Here is a 19,769-nt window from a genome sequence, read left to right on the forward strand (position 1 = left end):
CCCAGTTTATAAAAACCATCATAAAAACGACAACGCACTGACTAGCAAGACACCACTGAATGGACACCCATCTTTAAATTGAGGCGGATATTATAACCTCTATTTACTTGAATATATAGCAATCTTCGTTTGGTTCTTTCATGTCATCAAATATACGGTAAGTTCTCATCTTCTTCAACTAAATTGCAGCTTCATGTATGCTACCAATTACTGTAGTATTACTATAAAGGACTATCAACCAAAGGACTGCCTTGCTTTTGGGTCTTTCTATAAAATCCTCAAAGGTGCTTGTTCTCTTGACTTTTACTAGAGCTGAAAGAGATCTCAGCATATAAACTTTGGCTGTACATGCCATCTACGCAGATAAACCGATACAGCTTCAAGTCGATAATGCAGAAGCACTTGATGAACCTTTGCTGATGTTGCTTTCAGGAGATATCACCCAACTTGGCCGAACAATGGAATCTGTTAGCAACTCTTTCGTTTACAAATTTGAGTAAGCTAGGACCCACGTGGTTGCTGCTATTATCCGGAATTCCCGTCCAGCTCTCATATCACATAATTGACAACGCAAGTACTTCAATGCAAAAATTTAAGCGCGAAAACAGGAACGCAAAATCATTGGCGCAAATCGGTTCCATAACGCAAACTTATTTCAGCTTGGCACAAATAATTTGGAATAAACATGTATACGACGAAGTCATGCCATACATGGAGATAAAAACAACAGGTTGTGGCTGTCTTGTTTCTCGGTAATGCTGTTGGTGGTGATGATGATGATGGTTTGAGAGTCGAGGCATTTCTACTTTCTGCGTGATCACGTTATCTTGTGTGTGTAAACAGACAGATATGGATAAAACGGTAACGCGATATAGGAGAGCGTATACAGGGAGCCATAGGATACACAACACAAAAACAGTGCTATCTCCCATATATCGTAATGGGGCTTTATCTCTTTCTCTGTTTGCGTTTGTGAGCTAACAACATCCGTGATGATCTCTGCTCATGCGATCCCTGATTTTGGATACGAGTGTGCACCTTTCTTAGCTTTCCTTGGTCAACCCTTTTACATTTTAACTTATCGATAAGGGCATTTTGGTCATTATTGTATAATTTTGATAGGGTTATATTTCTGTCGATATCGATAATTATGGAATTTTCTTTCCGATCGTAGCCGGGTGGTGGTAGGGGTGGCGGCGGCGGCGGCGGCGAAAGATGGCTGGTAAAATAAGAACAAGGACGGCCGCTTCTTTGGACTTTTTCTTACAGAAAATTGAAAACACGTTCTTTTGCGGGTAACCTGATCAGATGACGACAAGGTGCAAAAGCCGATCCTGAACTTTATTCTACTACTACCTCTGCCACTGTTTACTACTGATATTTATTTTTCTGCGCTTTGTCAGTTTCGGGCAATTTCTATTTATCGATTATGCAAAGTAAAGGTCCAACCCCCACCTCACAGAAACAGACTAATGCATAAAACGAGAATTTCCTCGATTTGCCATCAGCATGTACACGCGCACGCATATACACTATCTCAAGTACCTGTTGCTGCTAATGGCGACAGCAAACAAAAGCTCTATCCTTTTTAAGGAGCTAGCAAGATCAAAAAGATATGCGACTGCTGGCATTATTGTTATAATCATCATTATGCAGTTACGGACTTTAAGCCGTATTTGACCATGGTGAACATACATGACAGCAACAGCAGCAGCAGCAATAGCCCTAGTATCCCGACTGAAACTGTACAAGGAGCCCCAAGTGGGTAGTAACAACAATGAAGAACATCATGGAAGAAGAAGCATCGGAGCCCGTAAGATCAAGTCTCACGATGTATAAGGAAGTGAAAAACTTTGATTAACTGTCGATTGAGTCTACAGGGTTTGATGACGCCAGGGCAGAATCGAAAATGAAAGACTGTATGGATCGGAGGTTGTGGTGACCAGGCAATAGAGGGTGTGGCATGGTTACCAAGATAGGGAAGCAGATATCGGGGGACCTCATTGTAAAGCATATGAAAACAACCAAAAATAAAGTGAGCGCGAGCCCTGCAAAAATAACAAGGGCGTGAGAGAAGCGTGTGGTGGGGTGCAAGGTACCGTTTGAACTTTATTTACCAGCAAGAGAGATGGTGTTAATGATTCTGCAGGCAGCAAAACAAGGATGGAAAGTCGAGAGAGCGTGCTTGGAGATCGCCAAGGTCCGCACGCACCCGCATTAAGGAAGCAGAGCGATTCCAAACAGCGACAGCAAATAGAATTATGTCATTATCCCTTGTCCCCAACTCGGGCCATGCTTTTCCTTGGCTGCGTGTGTTGGTTGGTGTATTATCGAAGAAAAAGAGGACGGCCAAGACGGTGATGATGATGATGATGACGATAAAAAAAGTTTCTTTCCCGTGAGCCAAAAAATAAAGTTTACGTGTGGGTGGCATCTATTCATATTGCACACCGGGTGTGATTGTGTTGTGTGTGTGCGTTACACTTTTTTCCCCTATTAAGGCATTTTCATGACGTCCTATGAAAGATGAAACGACCCTTCAAAAAAGAAAAAGAGGTGTATGAAATCCTTTCATTGTTCCCCTCAAGTTCTTGATTACCCCACCTTTAACAACAAGACAATAGTAGCGCCATATCGACGTTTGGGCCCAGTCGGGATTACGGCACAATTGTTTCACCGCCGCATTGCCCTTCTCACGGCGAGCAACCACAGTTGCTTCGATGTCTTTCCACCAGCCCTTTAACAAGAGACAGAGAGAAAGAGAGAGAGTGGAGTGGCCCGGCGGATTTCTGAATTCCGACAGAATCTTGATTTGTCTTTGATAAAGCTAAAAAGCACCGCCGGCTCGCCGGACCCTCCAAAAGTAGCCGGACATAACGTTCTCTAGAAATCGATGGGGAGTGTGTCTCCGGACTTTCTGCCGCTCTGTCCGGGGCGGAAGGAGCTTCTATTCCAGTTGTTCTTTTTGCTCTAGATTATGCAAAACAAGTACCTCTGCTCGTCGGCTATGTGGAGGAAGAGGAAGAAGCAGAAAAAGACCTATCAAATTGGGAGAAAATCTCCGTAAGGGATGTGGATGTCCGTAAATAAACAATTATGCCAGTTGGAAGACATGGTAATCAAACGCGATCGCTGCTGTGTGATCAGGGGAATTCCTCGGCCTTGTGTTTGTGTAAGAAACGGCACACGCTCTCTGTGTACACACAGTGTGTGCGTGGTTTAAGGATGTGTGAGGGGGTTTTTTGGGGGATGGTGGTGAGGAGGAACACCATTTCGTCCGTCCTAAACCATATTTAGAACAGGTCCTGGTTTTGCTGTCCGACACATCGTCAACTAAGGAAAACGATAGAAAACGGATATGGCAGATGCAGAAATCTTGTTGACTGACACAGATTGCCAAATATGCTCACCATGACGACATTTTTCAGGGCAAAAAGGCACACAATCTTAAATCTTTGACGCAACATTGCACACGGCCAGATAGGACCACAAAAACATATATAAAGGGAGCCCAAATCAACCATCCTGTCGACATTCTTCTCAGCAACAATAACAACGCGTCTCTATCTATTTTAAACAACAACAACATACTACATCAAAATGACTGTCGAATACATCTCTCTCCAACCCTCCGGCGACAAGATGCCCTTGATTGGTTTTGGCTGCTGGAAGATCGATCCCAATGATGGTGCCGAGACTATCTACAACGCTATCAAGGTCGGCTACCGCTTGATTGACAGCGCAAGCAACTACAAGAACGAAAAGGCTATCGGCCGCGGTATCAATATGGCCATTGATGAAGGCATCGTCAAGCGTGAAGACCTCTTTGTCACCACCAAGCTCTGGTCCACCTACCACAAGAAGGAACACGTCCGCCCCGCTTTGGAGAAGCAGCTCGAAGAACTCGGCCTTGACTATGTCGACATGTTCCTTGTCCACTTCCCTCTTCCTCTCAAGCATGTCCCCATTGAGGAGCGCTATCCCCCCGGATGGTACCAGAACAACGACGAGCCCGTCATCACCTTGGACCGTGCTCCCATGCACGAATGCTGGGGCGCCATGGAGAAACTGGTTGAAGCTGGCCTTACCCGCAACATTGGTGTCTCCAACTTCAACGTCCAGCTCTTGATGGACATGCTCACCTACGCCAACATCAAGCCTTCCTTGCTCCAAGTCGAATTGCATCCTTACCTCCAACAAGAACACTTGGTTAACTGGGTCCAATCGCAAGGTATTGCTGTCACTGCCTACTCTTCCTTTGGCCCCACTTCGTTCGTTTCGACCGGTTCCAAGCGCGCAAAATCTGTCGAGCCCTTGTTCGAGAACCCCACCGTCAAGGACATTGCCGCAAAGTACAACCGTGCTCCTTCCCAGGTCGCTCTCCGCTGGTCCTTGGAACGCAATGTCGCTGTTGTCCCCAAGTCGCTCAATGTCGACCGCATGAAGATGAACTTGGAAGCCTTGAACTGGAAGATGGACGAAGAAGATGTCCAGGCCATCAACCAACTGGATATGGGTCTTCGATTTAACGATCCCATGGTCAACGCCCAGAAGCTCCCTCTTTTCTACTAAGCAATAGCATCATCGATAACATCATCATCAGCATCACCCACTCTATTACCACATTTAAATCCGCTTGAACTCCTTTTCCTTACTATCATCCTATTCACAAGTACATACATATATCTCCCAAAAACAATATTCCACTCTACACTTCTACAATTAGTCTAGAGCTTCTCTCTCTCTCAATGTAAATTTAAACTAAAAAATTCCTCTTCTGCATTGCTTTTATTTCGGTTCTTATTATTCTCTTTTTAAGGATTACAAAAAATAAAATAAAATCTTGCTGTGTATAGACTTTAATTTTATATTTCGCTTATCGATCAATTTTAAAGAGTGGCACAAGGAAGCTAATACGCCAATTTTCGTACCATTACTATATCCTAACTCATCATTGATATTGCAAAGATTCGCTTGAGGGGATGAGCTGATGAGTGCAATTAAGCCTCCGACAATAAATTATGCTAACATGCCCCGCTGTTTGCGGATGGAAATTAAGCCGAAACTTGACAACATTAATGACAGTGTTTCAGATTGCTCGGTAAATTGGTTATTTAAATGATTGCAAAGATTGCAATCCACACAGAGCAAGTATATTGGAGTATATTATGAGGAATTATGACATCATGGTTGTTTAAAAAACGAGTTTATGCGATGGCAATATCCCATAATAATATTGCTTTTAGATTATTTTTCTACAACATGGAACAAACGGCATCGTACCTTCGGTAAACCCAACACGCTTTTCCGGTTGCTGTTGCTTGGAAAATGTAATCATGCACTGTTGATTTCCTCAACGCAGTAGAAATAGCAAGTAGCAGTTGGATGGTTATAAGCAGCAGGGATATTCAACTTCGCAATCTATGATGGTAACTTGAGTCATCATACAATGACAAATGCTGCTACGATATAGGTCGTGCTTGTAAACATTCTGCATGTAAAATGGGGAATGAGTAGAGACATTAATCTGGATACAAGCAGAAGCGACATTAGGTCTAAACACAGATGAGCTGACACTGAGTTAGATTTGTTGATATAGACTTGTTTGGAAAATATCCCATCTCCAACATATAGCCACGGTAATAGGTATTAGTTAGTTTCATTTAAGGACTTATGGTGCAGAAAGTTTATAACCAACAAAATTGAGAATCATGAAGAATTTAAAATCCTGATTCCTTTTATAGTAAGCATTTATTTTTGGACTTATTCATCTGCGCTAAGGCACCAATGATGAGATGTAGAAACTCTTGTGGTGAAGTTGCACACCTCTTCGTCTGCTGCCCACACATTCATACCCTTACTATAAGACTCAATGCAGCGCATACATCCTCTAAAGTATCTTCTAATCTTCGTGGGAGTATTACTGGGTGGAGATGCGTTACCTAAAGCTATGGGCAAGTTCTTCTTCAAACCGTCAAATATGTAATCAAGAAAGGGGTGAAGATGGATTTAGCGCGTTTCATGCTGTATGTCACGGATGCACTTTATACCGACTATGCTGCCTACCAATTCAATTTCACCTGCGCCAGCCAAAAGTGGCAGACTTTGAGCGCCCATAACTGTTTTTTTTACTGAGACAAGTGATAACGTGAACGTATAACAACTGTACAGAAAGTACCTAAAAATCATTATTACAGGTTTGTTTAGGCTGGCCATGCATACAAAGGTATCTATGGAACCTCAAAAAACTGCATCGTTTATGTCGGTTATAAACTTGTTGCACCATAAGTCACCCAACCCAGCAAGCATCAGGAAAACAAGATTGGGATTGGCAACTCCTAATTTCCCTGCAACTGCTTGGTACTTTTGCGCCAAGAAGAAGTTATGCGTGCATCACGATGCGCTACTCCACCTTTTTTGTTTCTTATACATTGATCAAGTAGTGGATGTACGCACCCACTCGCGATTCGTTGATGTATTCGTGAATCTGGTAACCCAAGATACGTAATGAATACTCAGTAGTACGAGAAAGGGACTAATAAAAAATTAGCTATTTTGTATATAGCAACAGTAGCTTTTTTCGTAGAAAAGCTTTATTTCTCTTCAATGACCATCAAAAAAAAAAGTTTAAGATAAGCAGCCAACCAGGTCGTGGCACCTGCGCACCTAAATACAGAACGTTGCTTTTATTCTATTCCATGTCTTGACAGCAGTAGTAGCAAATTTTGCAAGCTACGGGAATTATAAGCTTACTATTTTGCAGACAAGAAAAAGTGTCAAACGTTGACATGTGTTGTTGTCGTACTTACCACGCACGGCAGTGCAACTTCTATACCCTTGTGTAAGGTACAAATACCAGATCTGTGTAATGTTGTGGAAGTCACCTGAGCATGATTAGGTAAAGAAAAACAAGAATTCTGCATTCTGCAAAAAACATCAATAATAACAATATGGCTGTGTAACAAAGGCAGGATATAAAACAGTTTGTATATTACCCATGTGGCTCACGGTAATGAAAAGGGTACAAATTAATAGGGCTGCTCCTGCAATCCTAGTATGCATCCCAGTAAGATCCAACGGGTACCCATATATAAGGGAAAAGGCAGAGAATAAAGTGCCAACAGAGCTCAGTTGGAGCTGCACGCACCGTAACAACAGATTTGCTTGGTTCGTAATAAATTTGCTGCTAATAACCGTCAAATTTTAAACCGTATCAGACTCATTGTACCACTATGAACAAAGCCATGTGTACTTTAGTCCACTGATCATTGTAACCAAATTTGTGACTTGATTGCTGAGCTCGACCTAGTAACACTATATATACCCTGAAGTATAACACCATAACTTGGAAAATATAGCTACAAATGTTCTACCGGCATCATAGCTCAGTTGTGGCACCGTCAGGGACCTCATCAACAACGAGGCATTCAATTGCCCTGCTTATAAAGGTCCTATTATACTACTGTTCTGAGCCAAACCACTGTGGATGTCGCTAGATATGATGTCAAACAGCGTGGTGATAACTCAGAAGTGCTCGCATCTTTCTCTGGATATTAGCATATTGAAGGTTTTATATAAACAATGGTCTACAGCATAGATCAATGAGCTTTACTTTCGTTAACAGCTTGCTGTAGCTTTCCATTCTCTGATGCTGGTAATACCATTGTTGCTTCGTCTATTGTTGCTAATCGATTTTGCCCAGCGACAGTCGTGTGAGTCTTGGACTCACCATTTTTTCTTACATTGTCAGCAACACTTTGTTCATCTCTATGTCTGAATTGTCAATGATTACAATTTCTGGTGTAAAACCTACAGTCTCACGCACCCAATACAGCCAAGAAACGATAGGATAATGATATTCAGAATTTGCTGTCATCCAGTCAACCGGATATCCTATTCCTGTGACGAGCGAGCAGACAACAAGAGTATATAGAGACTACCGGTTATTGCCCTCGTCCACTGTTGTGTCGTATGTTGAATTCATGCAAATAACAGTGCTGCTTTCCATAGTGACCTATAGAAACAGGAAAAGGAAAATAAAGAAAAAGGGGAGAAGTAAAAATAAAAGACAGCCATGTAACGAAAGAAGTACATCCATATCCCAACCATGATTTTACCTCTCTTTGCCAATTCACTATAAATGCAAATGCAAACATCCCTTATTAGATGTCGCCCTTGTCATCGTCATAATGGCTTGGACCACTATCCACATGCTTTTATCTTCCCATTTGTGTAGGCTGACGTCTAACAATGAGTCCAGCCGCGAGCGTTTCTTTATTGACTGTCTCATAGCGTAACATACCATCGAGTACGGGATCTGTTTAATTGCTGGAAGTTCGCGGTACTTGCTTGCCTTTATACGTTGTAGTTGATTCTTATCCACCCGAAGTGCATGCTCGATGGCAACCCAGGACATCTTACTATCGACCATCTTTTCTAACAACTGACGTGCTCTGCGTCCTCCAGGTGCTGTTATCAAATCATTCCTCCAGCATACCTCATGCCCAGTATGGCGCCAATCGTACTCGATCACAATCGTTGTCGGATCTGACTCTTTAATATGCAACTTCAATTTGGCCGAGCAGTTGCAACGGAGCGCAGGCTGATTATGGCTACTCGACGATCCGTTTAGCTCACCAGCACGATGACTAATAAATTCCTTTAAAGTAACAAAAAGTACACTGTTAACTGACTACAGTAAGAACAGGGAAGAGGTAGAAAATTAAATGGAAAGGAAGTGTCACTCTGTCTACTTGCTTAAAATTAACTGATGGTGGTTTTGCACAACCTAGCTTAACACCTACAAGTGATAATGTACCAGCGTCAGTAGCAATGGCGCATGGATTGTTCCATATACCGTACGTCTGCAAATAACCTTTGTTTTCGTTGCGAGCATTGCTACCAATATAATCATAAGACGCATATAATGTTCGTGTCTGCTCGTTGAACAAAAATTATTACGTTCCATGATGGACAGTGGCAGGGAATTCAATCGACGTAATCAGCAATACGTCCCAAGCGTGTCTCATACAGAATGTGATTGGTGGATGCGATTGAATCTGGACTCGTTGGTAGTACCATTAGATATAATAAAATTGAGCTACACTATTACAAGCACCTCTGTACTTTTGCTAGGCCTGCATCTTCACTTATATAGAAGCTCATTTATTCCAGTATGTTTTTTACTTCGGTGCTCTGCATGGTGCGGAGTCGTTTGAAACGCCGCGCTCAGAAATCATGCCGCTCTCTACAAATATCCTTTGATAGGAATAGTCTACTTTTCAAGATATGACCGGTTCTCCTATGAAAGTGTTGCTCTCTCACTCTTCGCGTCTGGTAATAATAGTAGCATGTTGTGTTTTGACGTTGTGCCAGCTACTTGTAATGTACCTCATTGCAGCTTAAAAGCTGGTGAATATTTGGTTCTTTTCATAATAATATCTCATTTTTTGCCTCGACACTCGGCCCGTGCGAAAACCCCATAATCAAAGGAAAAGCAGTGTGTGGCAAGGGAGGAATTTGGAGGCAGAGACTAATGGATCTCAAGGCTAGCTCAGTCAAAAACAATTCCAGCTATAATGGAGTACGTCATTTCATACCTCGGTACAATCTTATACAGAGAAAAAAAGATGGGTTAGCTTTTGTCACTCACAAAATAGAAAACTCGGCCCTTTCCATGTAATTCCACCCGCACAGGTAGATTGAGAGAGAGAAAGCAAATACTTACACCCGAAGTCTGCCTGGAGTGGGGAGTATGCCGTTCGCATGAGGCGATGTAACATCCGAAGATGGATACGGAACAGCGGCTACTAGGCGATACGGATGTGCAAGGGAGAGGGAGCGGGAGAAGGGATAGACAACAATCGGATATTTGTATGTAGCAAGAAGAAGATGAGGCTTTTAACGACTTCCTCAGGTCCAAGTCAAAGAAAAAAGCACACGTCTCCGGCGAGATGGATGGATAGATCTTGACCACAGCCGATGGACTATTTGACAGGTCGGCTTCTAGGAGCAGGATGACAGTAGAGCATCAATCTTGGCCAGCATAGAGGTGTCCGTGCACTATCGCCATCCCGAAAAACAAAAGAGACGAACAGACAATGGGAAACTGTTAAACCACACACACACATGATCCTATCGTGCTACGCTTACCCATACTTCTACGATGAGGCACAGGAGAGCCGAACACCCGGCAGAGCAGAGCAGAGAATCCGGCCAAGGCAAAAACACTTCTTCCAGCTGAAAAAAAAAAATCATTAGAGGGCTGCACCCACTGTGCTATCTTTATTTTTGACACGGCATGGCCATCCTCCTCCATCCTAAGCTGGATACAGCTATACTTACATTTGTTTTGTCGTCTTACAGAAAAGATATAGACAGAGAGAGGTGGGTCTATACCGATTCAAGTTTAAACATCTATGAGCAGCTGCGTACACGACATGATACACTTTTTGACATATCTTGGCAGACATCTTCCTGGTTTTTTAAGCACGCAAGGACAAATACAAGCACAAGACTCTTTCCAGCTATACTCACTGTCATGGCATCCTTGAGTTGGAGGAAGAGAGCTTTGAGTTAGAGAGAGGAAAAGCAATAATGGCTCGACCAAAATCTGAAAAAGGAAAAAGAGAAGAAAGGAGGAGAAAAAGAACCCTTTCCTGTCACGCTGCTGCGGGCACTACACACCTTTGACACTTCAACTCCAGCACCTATGACATCCTTGACCGGTGAATGCCATGTCAAGGAAGTGTTTTACGGTGGAGGTTTGTTGTTTCACCACTATTGAGTTCCTCTGCATTCTCTCACACACACCTTTTGTTCATATAGGGCCAACGTGTGCGAGAAGAAGCGAAAATGGTTTTGCTTGCACAGTTTGTGACAAGAACATTGGAACGACTCGTCCGTTTATTAACCATTTCAAATAGAACTACGGATTGAATGCCCACCGGACAAAACAGAGAAAACTGGCGCAGAGCGAGGTCGTCAATGAATCCACGGGCTCGCGCGAAGAAGACATTGAAAACAAGGAAAACGTTGTCCATACCCGTCCACCACCTTTGTCCTTATTGACCAAGACGCTGAAACCCTCTCGCCTCTGATTCACAGTATTAATGCTAGAACTTAAACATGCATGGCTCAATCTTTGAGACAAGCATATGACACAATTAGGTAATCGATCTCATAAAGCTTTCCCAAGGTTCATCACAGACCCCAGGTACCCAAGGTACCAACTTTTGGATTCCCTAGGCTCCTTACATACAAGTATCTCTGGAAGACTAAATGAATTGTTCAGACTCCAGCATCCTGGTTTGGATCCCAGAAACCAAGACTAGCTGGTGTCCTAGTACCAAGTAACACCGTCAAGCTGTCTTAGCATCGAGCGGTAGTCTGACTGCGGATCAAGCAACTCAAGAAGACAAAATCATGCTTGCGAAAGTAGGCAGGTGGATGCCTTTAGTTTATGAGCATGAACAAAAGCAACATGGAGTGCTAACGTCAGCGACAACTGCCTCAATACTACTAAACAGAGAATCAACAACTGGTGTTTGGAGCAGCCCCATCCATGACGATAACACCGCAATGGCAGCAGGGACGACTGGTGGTTATGATCATGTCATTCGACATATCAAGAGTGCGAGTTGGGGAATAGTTTGGCTTGAATTGAATTTGGCTTTAGATGAATAGTCGTTGAGTTTCTCTCTTTATTTTTTCTAGCAAAATTTCGATGCCTCTCTCAAAAACCACCCACGAAGAACTGTCTGATGAAACCTGCGACATCCTTAATCAAGATTGGCTACAGTATCCTCAATTACGCTACTGTACTTCCCAACTGCTGGCCGGTGCAATCGTGGTTGAGGAAGGAGTAGCCATCATTATCGACACAATCGAGCCTTACGCCCGAGATACACTGCTGGACGCTCACCATGAAAGAAGGCTGTTCGGCTCTGCCTCTTCTTTTCCGTCTGTGCCTGGTCGCTATAAATACTAGTCTATTTGCCTCCTTCACTCACCGGATGGGCAGAAACTTGTCCTAGGTACGCGTACGTGCAATTTTCTCGTAACAGCAAGCCTCAGACTAGACAGTATTTCGGTTAATCTTGGACCAACAACCTCACACTTTGCGCCATCACAGAATACCCGTGTGTCTCTCGACAGCCATTTACTCGAACTTGCCAACCATATCCCAACAAACCCCATCGTCAGCCGTTCACAAACAATGCCATCCCTATACCTGCTGAGGCAAGTGCGCAGCAAATTTGTTTGTCTTTCAATGTAGACCATGTGTCGATCATCGTCCAACTTTGCATCCGCCTTGACTCAACCTGTAACCATATGGACCATGTGTAACAGTATAGATCCAGATACTTACAATCGGGAACGTGAATGAGTAGACAGTGTGAATCAACAGAAACAAGGTGAGACACAAAAATATCAAAGAATAAAACGATGGGGAACCATATAACTCAGGATCCCGTCTTTATATATACGTTGAGTAATAGGGGGCTAGCTAACGTCTATGTATTGATCTACACCAGACTTCTATTTAACCATGCGGTCGATCGCAAGTTATCCTATCGTTTGAACCATGCGTTGTCGATCGTCAACATGCAGGTTGGATGTCGTCGTAACGTATGCACCGTTACACCATGTCAGATCAAGAATCAAACCATATAGCAATGTCGCAAGAAAAGGTTGGATCGCTACTATTCAGAGAAATAGCTACGCAAGTTATCAGTCATGGAAGGGAAGCCACACTGAATTTGCAGACAATGGAGGAAATCACGAGTAAAGCAAAGAACAGTTCCGTTGCATCAATCCTTGTAAATATGAGGCCTATTTGATGGCCAGCAATGCATCGGAATTATCGGAAACGCGGCTTCAAACAGTCATTTGGTAGATTCGAGACCGTCAGAACAAAATAGGAAATGTTGTTATGCTAGAATCTTCTTGAATTTGTATCTCATAGCGAATTCAAAGATATTTAAAGGCAATAAATCAAATTGTTATATATAGTTATGGCGAGGACACTCTATCCAAAAACATTAATCGAATCATGGACCAAGACTTGCCAGGAACCAATATAGCAGTAGGCTCTTGTGATTAGTCCATACTGGAAAATTCTCGGATACTGGATTTTTCGAACACCTTTGCCCCCAAGTTAACTTAATCAGAGCCCGCCAGGTTTATCTATTTGCAAGCCGGTGTAGGAGGTTTGCGGTATGGTTTTGCGGCCCCAGGGCTCGACTCATTTGCGGGATGAATATCTTTTATTTATTGAATTCCTAACAAGAAAAACTGAAAACCATATATGGTTGGACGTGAAGCAAGTTTGCAAGTTATAGAAGCCTGATCATTGATGCACAATGCTGACGATAAAAGATTTGGTTTTTTGCCCTCCTCCTCTTTGTATACGTTGTTAAAGACCTTTTGCATCCTATATTTGCTTCAAGAGTCTTTCTAATTTACGTTTCTGAAAAGTTATATGCAGCTGTTATAACTTCTTGCTTTTTATAAGTTTTTGCTTAATTTTGTACTTGACTTCAGAGACAGAAGAGGCTGGAGCAACGGCAAGGGGGTCATTGTAACAACAGTATATCCAGGGAAGGACAGTGAGGAGACCATTGCTGTCTTGCTTGCTCCAGAATTGTAGCACTTATTTGCTACTTCTTGAATGTGAAGCACACAACCGCCGCACACGTGGTGCTAGCGATGGCATGTCTGGCCGATATATTGCGACTAGTTTTGCACCGTGGATGCCGGCATTCAGTGCGTCCATCAGCTCTCTCGCTGACACGCAGCCATAGAAGTACATGCGGACAACAGCAACGACCTCAGCATCCGAGTACACTCTGTTATGGCATACTTGTCATTTACCTTGTTTCTGTTGTTGCTGTTGCTCCAGCTCCATCGCCTCGACCTCCACAAATTGGGCAAGGTCGTCCTAACAGTTGTCTGCTTCCTTACTGATTTGGAGATCTATGCTACGGAAGTTGTCCGGCAGGATGTCGTAGTCGCCAACGTTAAAATCCATGTAATCGATGTTATCCATTTAATAATCTTCGAGATAGGAAGAGGGAATGGTTTGTGTGTTAAATGTAATGTTGATGCTCAAAATCTATAAACTGTCTATTATACTGATGCTCATATTAAGGTGCTATTTCATAGTAGCATCTGGGTATACTACCTGTCAGAATTGCTATGAAAGTGAGTAACGTAGTGCCTATGAGTGATGTACACAGTAAATGAGCATGTGCAGCAATGCAGCGGGAAAGTAGGAACACTGGGTAAAATGGCCTTTTTCATCCAGAGTATATGCCTGTAGACTTTTCAGGGTGCAATGTTACACAATCATAGTAAGGGCCTTCATGCCGCCTTTTTCAGAAGCATACCACCTTCATTATTCTCCATTATAAGGAATTATTATTCACTGTATAAGACTAATTGCAGCAATCTCTAGTACACAATTTTCATGGATCTTAGAAGTTTGAAATTATGATTTGTTCCTCTGAAAACATAGCAACAACTGTCGAGTGAACTGCAAATTCTTATCTTCTACCAACACCATTTAATCTGCGACATAGCATATATACGTAAAAATATGTTTATAAACAGCTGTAGGAATACGTAACCGACTATATGTTTGTAATTATAATTAATTGCTGAGAGCTTAAAAAAAGGAAGTAAGAGCTGTGTAGTAAATGGAAGAGGAAAGTAAGTATTTCTACAATGATATAATGATGAGAAGTAGTACGTAGCGGTGGTAGTATAATTTTTTCACACTTTTGCAGAAATCTTGTGATTAATGTTGAATTTCAACCACAGCATGACCGAAGCTGCCAAAATATAAGCGACACCGGCGAACATTTTGTAGGAAAAAAAAGGTTCCGAGTTGACAGCTGACTCGATCGCGGAAGAAATATTGGGACCGAAAACTGCAACGCAGTTAGAGAGGAGAACCATGCTCAATCCAGTTGGGAATTTCTCCATGCCGAGGATAGCAGCGGTGATGGGTGATACTAGAAATTTTAAAGACATATTTTTGTTTTAGCGTATCTTTCTTTCATATCTATTCCTTTTGAAAGATCTCAGCCATTACAATATTTACCTAGGGTGAAATAAGATCCACATGTGAAACCGAATACAGCCATAAACGCCATTAATGTACCATATGTATAAGCGAAAGTCCAGATGAGGAAATTGCTAAGTCCTGCAATGACCAAGTAGATAATGTTCGTATTAACATTGCCCAGTTTATCAGCAAGGAACCTATGGATGGTTGGAAAAAAAATGAATTCTGCTAGTTCATTTAGGATTATGTATGATTATTGAAACTAAGTTACAAACCCGCAAACAATTCTCCCCACAAAGTTCATGGCACAGCTGACAGCAACCAACGACGATCCTTCGGAATCAGATAAACCAAGATACGTAGCATGTGCTAAACAGTCGTAAAATTCGTTTAAATTATCAGTAAAGCGATTATCCTTTTCGATCCAACTGAATAAAGATAGAAACAGAATTGATGCATTACATGGTACAAAGAAAAATGGAATAAAATATCCAACCATTTGCATGGTAGCACCTAAACACCAGATACGGAAACTGCCATTCTTAAACACATCAAACTTGATGATGTCACGTAAACGCTTGCGCATACGAGGGCGGGGAATGCGGTCTTTGACTAGTATGCAGGCCAATAAATCGCATGCCAAGCAAACGAAGCCGACAACACGATAGGTCCTATATATCCATTGATTTAGGAGTTCAAGTTAATCACATCAACCGTGATCATATTTAATCATGATCTAATTTTGCTTACCATCCACCACCCAAACTGCGATTGATAGGTGTCATGATGAATGGCATAATCAAGCCACCAATACCGGATCCGCTGGCGATCAGGCCAAGAGCAAAACCCCGCTTACGATCGAAATATTGCGGTGCAACAGCCATTATCGTCTAAGCAAAAGTGGTAAAGGTTGAATCATTTAATTATTACAGGCTGGGTCACGTACACAAATGCGATACTAAGGAAAAACTCAGGAAAGGTACTTACCACGTACATAAACGAAACGCCAATACCAAAACAAACGCCCTGTGTCAGATACAGGTGCCATATCTGTTATCGCATGTATCCCCGCTAAGTTAGTATTTGAAAACGATTTGCTTTTGTAACACCGTACCTGTGTTGAAAACCCAGCAATGATCACGCCGACGGCAACGAATAAGGTCCCAAGCAATAAGACAACTCTTGTTCCCCAGATGGAATTCAAGATTTGCGCTACAGGTCCCATGCAGTTACTGAAGATCAAGCAGAATGTGCCAACAAAACTCAATTGGAGTGGTGCATTCGAAACTGTATCCTTAAAAACATTCTGTTCGTAGTAATCTTGCATAACGCCTATCACATGAAACCGGTATAGGCATGGAGATGATGTTGATGAAAATAGGTTAAAATCCGATCTGGTTTCAGATCATATAAAAGCAAAGGCGGGAAATCCAATTCCCGGAAAACGTTACCCCTGGGGTGGGAAAGTTTTTCAATTAGTACGACTACTTTTTGTTATCATCATGCACATATTGAGTAGTTAGTTACCATGCAGTAGTGACACCATAACTCGTAACTTGAACCATAAACGCGCCTACGACGATAGCCCATCCGTAACCGCCGTCAGGGATCTTGTCGATATCGAATTTTTCTTGGTCGCCAGGTAGCGTTTGGCTTCGGACGGATCCGCATCCTTCATGTGTACCAACAGCAGCAGTAGCCGAGTTCTTTTCAGAAGATGGCGAATTCATTGTCACAGCGTTTTCTATTGTTACGATAAACATATCGTATTAGTAACTCGGCCAATCGTCACATATGCCTTTATTTCCTTCAGACAGCTGAATTATACCTTCATAAAGTGACGATCGTGCTGAAGGACGAGTAGTATTGGCTTGTTCATCTTTGCCACATATGGTTGACCTGACTGAATGTACTGTATACTCGTTTACTCCGTTGTCTTCTTGAAGAGTAGTTTTGGATGCCATCACACACGAAGTCCCACACACAATTTTTAATTCTCTTTATATAGAAGTATAAATTGAAAGGGCAACCTACACGGGTAGATATGAACTGGGTGATATAATGTTATAGAATTCCGAGGGAAGGGTTGTGTATATATTCCAAAAGAGATAAAATGAGAGAAGTAGAAATGCGAGTTCTCAGCATCGGATCAGTCGGCGCGCGGCTTTCATATTTTGGCTTTTATATTTTTTCTCTCCGATAGAATTCGGTGCCGACTCCCGCGCGAATCTTCGTTTTCTCTGGATCGTGAGTGGTTCATCCTCGTGATGACACTGAATGATCCCCTCTATGTTTTCACACTATGTTTCTTAGTATATTATACAATACACATACGCTCTACATAATAGTAGATCAGCCCAATGAAACCATTGTGGCGGATAAACATCTACCCATCGCTTAACAAGAAGGTTCAGAACGCAATATATACGCCACAACCATATACACTTCTATGACTCATCTGAAACGATACCTCTTAAAGCCTTTTTGTTCTTTTCCGTCGTTTCATGATGATATGTGGATGATGATGATATACTCCATTTTCTCTTTTTATTTATACACTGCGCATAAGGTTATGTGTGGGCGCATAAAGGTTAGGATCTTCTTTTCCACCCGTGAGAACAAATTTAATCGACCGATAGATGAAGCCAACAGTGACGACCGAACCACCAATGATGCCACAGAGGCGAACCAAGAAATGTGTAAACGATTGTCGACTTTCTGTTATTTGCACAGAGATCGGTTCAATATCATACTTGAAAAAGATACCGGGAACTATATTGATCGCTTGGTGATCAGAAACCGCCTTGTGAGAATCCGTCACAGCGTATTGATTCGTCAATAATACATTCTTGCTGCTGTCAATGTACGTTGTAGGTACCTAATAATGACGGGTATTTGCGCATTAGCTATCTGTCTCTATTGATTCCTTTCTGAAACTCTGATAGACATACAATCGACAAGATATACTGGAACACTTCGAAATCTAAAAATATATGCACGAAAGAAAAATTTTAAGCTTGCAGATTCTGGGTGGACTATGCACTATAGTATCCTGATAAACTCACGTGCTTCTGTAATTTCAACACTATTGTCGAGCGGGTTTACAAGGTCGGGGTACTGCTTGCCGAATGAAAATTGGTCAATTCGATGAGTGAAGTTCAATACTGTAATGATAAGGACGATAGAGAAAATATCATTGGTAAGAGTACGCAGAAACTTCTTCATTTCTTAATTGAGTGTCACCAGTAACTTACATTTATGATCAGTGTGTGTGTGGCTCTCTACATAGACAAACAGTAACAGAGCAAGAAGTTTAGATATCGGATAGTAGCGCTTTGACTAGGAAGCACTTACGGTATCCGTGACCGAGTGATGTGATGTGTAAGTTCGCTGCTACTTTGTTTGCATGGATCGATCCAAAGATACGGCAGGCACCCATTTCGGCTATATGTGCATTATTTAGATAATTTGCCCGAATAATGACAATAATTTGAATAGCCACCAGTAGATCTTACCAGCGATCTTTTCGTCGTATGGTTTGCCAGTTGCTGCCTTGATCACTTCCTGCATATATCTTGCATCTTGCGTCCTTTATATAATCGTCCACGTACATAAATTAAAATTATTGCATCAACAACTCCTATACTCTCAATTCTTACTTTTCCTGGTCAGCACGGTTCGTAGAAAATTGTGCCTACATAAGTTATTATATGTGTTATTCCACGGTACATATAATGTTTTTATTTGGCAGCTTACTGGCACCAGGCGTAAATTCTCTGTTAAATGAATCCGATACCCTGAAGCATCATAGACATGGACAAGCAAAACTGTCATGGAAATGATTTAGCTTTAATATGACAACATATGCACACTTGTAATGGTTAACTTGCCTGGACACGGCATAGCGACCGTTAAATCCATATTGATTTGCATGCTGGTCTCTATTGTTGGATCGACTATAAAGCGATAGTTGTTGTGCAGTGTACGGTACCTGTTAACCAAGTATAAAGTTACAGTTCAATACTTTATTCGTTCGTAGCTCAAGCGAAAAGAAATCATAGTATAGCATAGATAACGTACTCAGAAAACTCGCTGAGAGACAGCAAAGCGAGGAAGCATGCAAGTAAAATGGTGAGCAATCCACCTTTTTCACTACGAGCTTGATTGTCAGCATCTACTTTTGGGAACGCGTCGAATTGAGCCACCGTGTGAGCCCACTGACTAATGGCCATGGCGTATTAAATTAGAATTGGTAGCAAGAAAAGAAGGGATGTACGTCGCAGCCGAATTGATTTGTTGATGTACTGGAAACAAAGTGGAGTGTAATAATGTAAAAAAGGGACGTGGTACGCGAGGAACGAAAGGAGGCTGGAAACAAAGTATATGGTAGTTTCTTCCCAATTACTGTTTTTGGAAAGAATTAAAGAGTGCCCCAGACTCCTTAGCAGCACAGGGCAACACGATGGATGGACCAAAGAAATCTTGAAACGTGTAAGTATTTCTCTTTGAAGCAAGCATACTAGAATACAAAAAAATATATGAGCAAGTGAGCAGTATTAAGAGAATGGATGTGAATTTTGTATGGACAACTGTTTTATGAGCTAAGGTGAGTTCTCAGCGCTTTATGGAACATTGCATTGATATTTGATGGAGCAATGAGGAAACAGCTTCAGTAGATAAACACACTCAGATACAGTAG

General features: G+C 42.0%; 5 protein-coding genes across 5 annotated transcripts; 2 read left to right on the top strand and 3 right to left on the bottom strand.

The window, feature by feature from the left end:
* The first annotated feature begins 3,510 nt into the window (after window positions 1-3,510).
* BDB00DRAFT_817057 (xylose reductase) lies at window positions 3,511-4,906 on the top strand. The gene has a single exon (XM_053123036.1). It carries the CDS (start codon window positions 3,601-3,603, stop codon window positions 4,570-4,572), a length of 972 nt encoding a protein of 323 aa, XP_052981051.1. The 5' UTR covers window positions 3,511-3,600; the 3' UTR covers window positions 4,573-4,906.
* A 3,256-nt stretch (window positions 4,907-8,162) lies between these two features.
* Window positions 8,163-9,029, bottom strand: BDB00DRAFT_871061 (uncharacterized protein; the record flags this gene model as incomplete). The annotated part of the gene is made up of 4 exons (XM_053126783.1): window positions 8,163-8,213; window positions 8,303-8,659; window positions 8,805-8,898; window positions 8,962-9,029. The coding sequence occupies 4 exons, from the start codon at window positions 9,027-9,029 to the stop codon at window positions 8,163-8,165; spliced, it is 570 nt and encodes a 189-aa protein (XP_052981052.1).
* A 2,696-nt stretch (window positions 9,030-11,725) lies between these two features.
* BDB00DRAFT_871063 (uncharacterized protein) lies at window positions 11,726-12,388 on the top strand (the record flags this gene model as incomplete). The annotated part of the gene is made up of 3 exons (XM_053126784.1): window positions 11,726-11,972; window positions 12,066-12,199; window positions 12,278-12,388. 3 exons carry the CDS (start codon window positions 11,726-11,728, stop codon window positions 12,386-12,388), a joined length of 492 nt encoding a protein of 163 aa, XP_052981053.1.
* A 2,206-nt stretch (window positions 12,389-14,594) lies between these two features.
* On the bottom strand, window positions 14,595-16,738 carry BDB00DRAFT_289856 (major facilitator superfamily domain-containing protein). The gene is made up of 8 exons (XM_053116806.1): window positions 16,598-16,738; window positions 16,185-16,402; window positions 16,058-16,120; window positions 15,821-15,960; window positions 15,533-15,741; window positions 15,346-15,439; window positions 15,107-15,267; window positions 14,595-15,017 (listed from the first exon to the last, which is right to left on the bottom strand). Exons 1-8 carry the CDS (start codon window positions 16,614-16,616, stop codon window positions 14,776-14,778), a joined length of 1,146 nt encoding a protein of 381 aa, XP_052981054.1. The 5' UTR covers window positions 16,617-16,738; the 3' UTR covers window positions 14,595-14,775.
* Window positions 16,739-17,514: 776 nt separating this feature from the next.
* Window positions 17,515-19,566, bottom strand: BDB00DRAFT_817064 (endoplasmic reticulum vesicle transporter-domain-containing protein). Its single transcript, XM_053123037.1, has 10 exons — window positions 19,151-19,566; window positions 18,961-19,061; window positions 18,827-18,897; window positions 18,730-18,764; window positions 18,586-18,659; window positions 18,425-18,514; window positions 18,325-18,351; window positions 18,136-18,234; window positions 18,022-18,053; window positions 17,515-17,948 (listed from the first exon to the last, which is right to left on the bottom strand). Exons 1-10 carry the CDS (start codon window positions 19,300-19,302, stop codon window positions 17,622-17,624), a joined length of 1,008 nt encoding a protein of 335 aa, XP_052981055.1. The 5' UTR covers window positions 19,303-19,566; the 3' UTR covers window positions 17,515-17,621.
* Between the last annotated feature and the right edge of the window lie 203 nt (window positions 19,567-19,769).

The sequence above is a fragment of the Zychaea mexicana genome, assembly GCF_025766255.1.
Source record: "Zychaea mexicana strain RSA 1403 chromosome Unknown BDB00scaffold_25, whole genome shotgun sequence".
Taxonomy (NCBI): Eukaryota; Fungi; Mucoromycota; class Mucoromycetes; order Mucorales; family Lichtheimiaceae; genus Zychaea; species Zychaea mexicana.

Excerpts from the sequence above, each read along its gene's own strand:
- BDB00DRAFT_817057 (XM_053123036.1), top strand. The coding sequence starts at position 3,601 with ATGACTGTCGAATACATCTCTCTCCAACCCTCCGGCGACAAGATGCCC.
- BDB00DRAFT_289856 (XM_053116806.1), bottom strand. Across the intron at positions 15,742-15,820 it reads CGCAGTTTGGGTGGTGGATG|GACCTATCGTGTTGTCGGCT; the intron begins GTAAGCAAAATT and ends ATGGATATATAG. Across the intron at positions 15,018-15,106 it reads TGGATCTTATTTCACCCTAG|TATCACCCATCACCGCTGCT; the intron begins GTAAATATTGTA and ends TAAAATTTCTAG.
- BDB00DRAFT_817064 (XM_053123037.1), bottom strand. The coding sequence starts at position 19,302 with ATGGCCATTAGTCAGTGGGCTCACACGGTGGCTCAATTCGACGCGTTC. Across the intron at positions 19,062-19,150 it reads TCTCTCAGCGAGTTTTCTGA|GTACCGTACACTGCACAACA; the intron begins GTACGTTATCTA and ends CTTGGTTAACAG. Across the intron at positions 18,898-18,960 it reads GGTCGCTATGCCGTGTCCAG|TTTTGCTTGTCCATGTCTAT; the intron begins GCAAGTTAACCA and ends TTTCCATGACAG.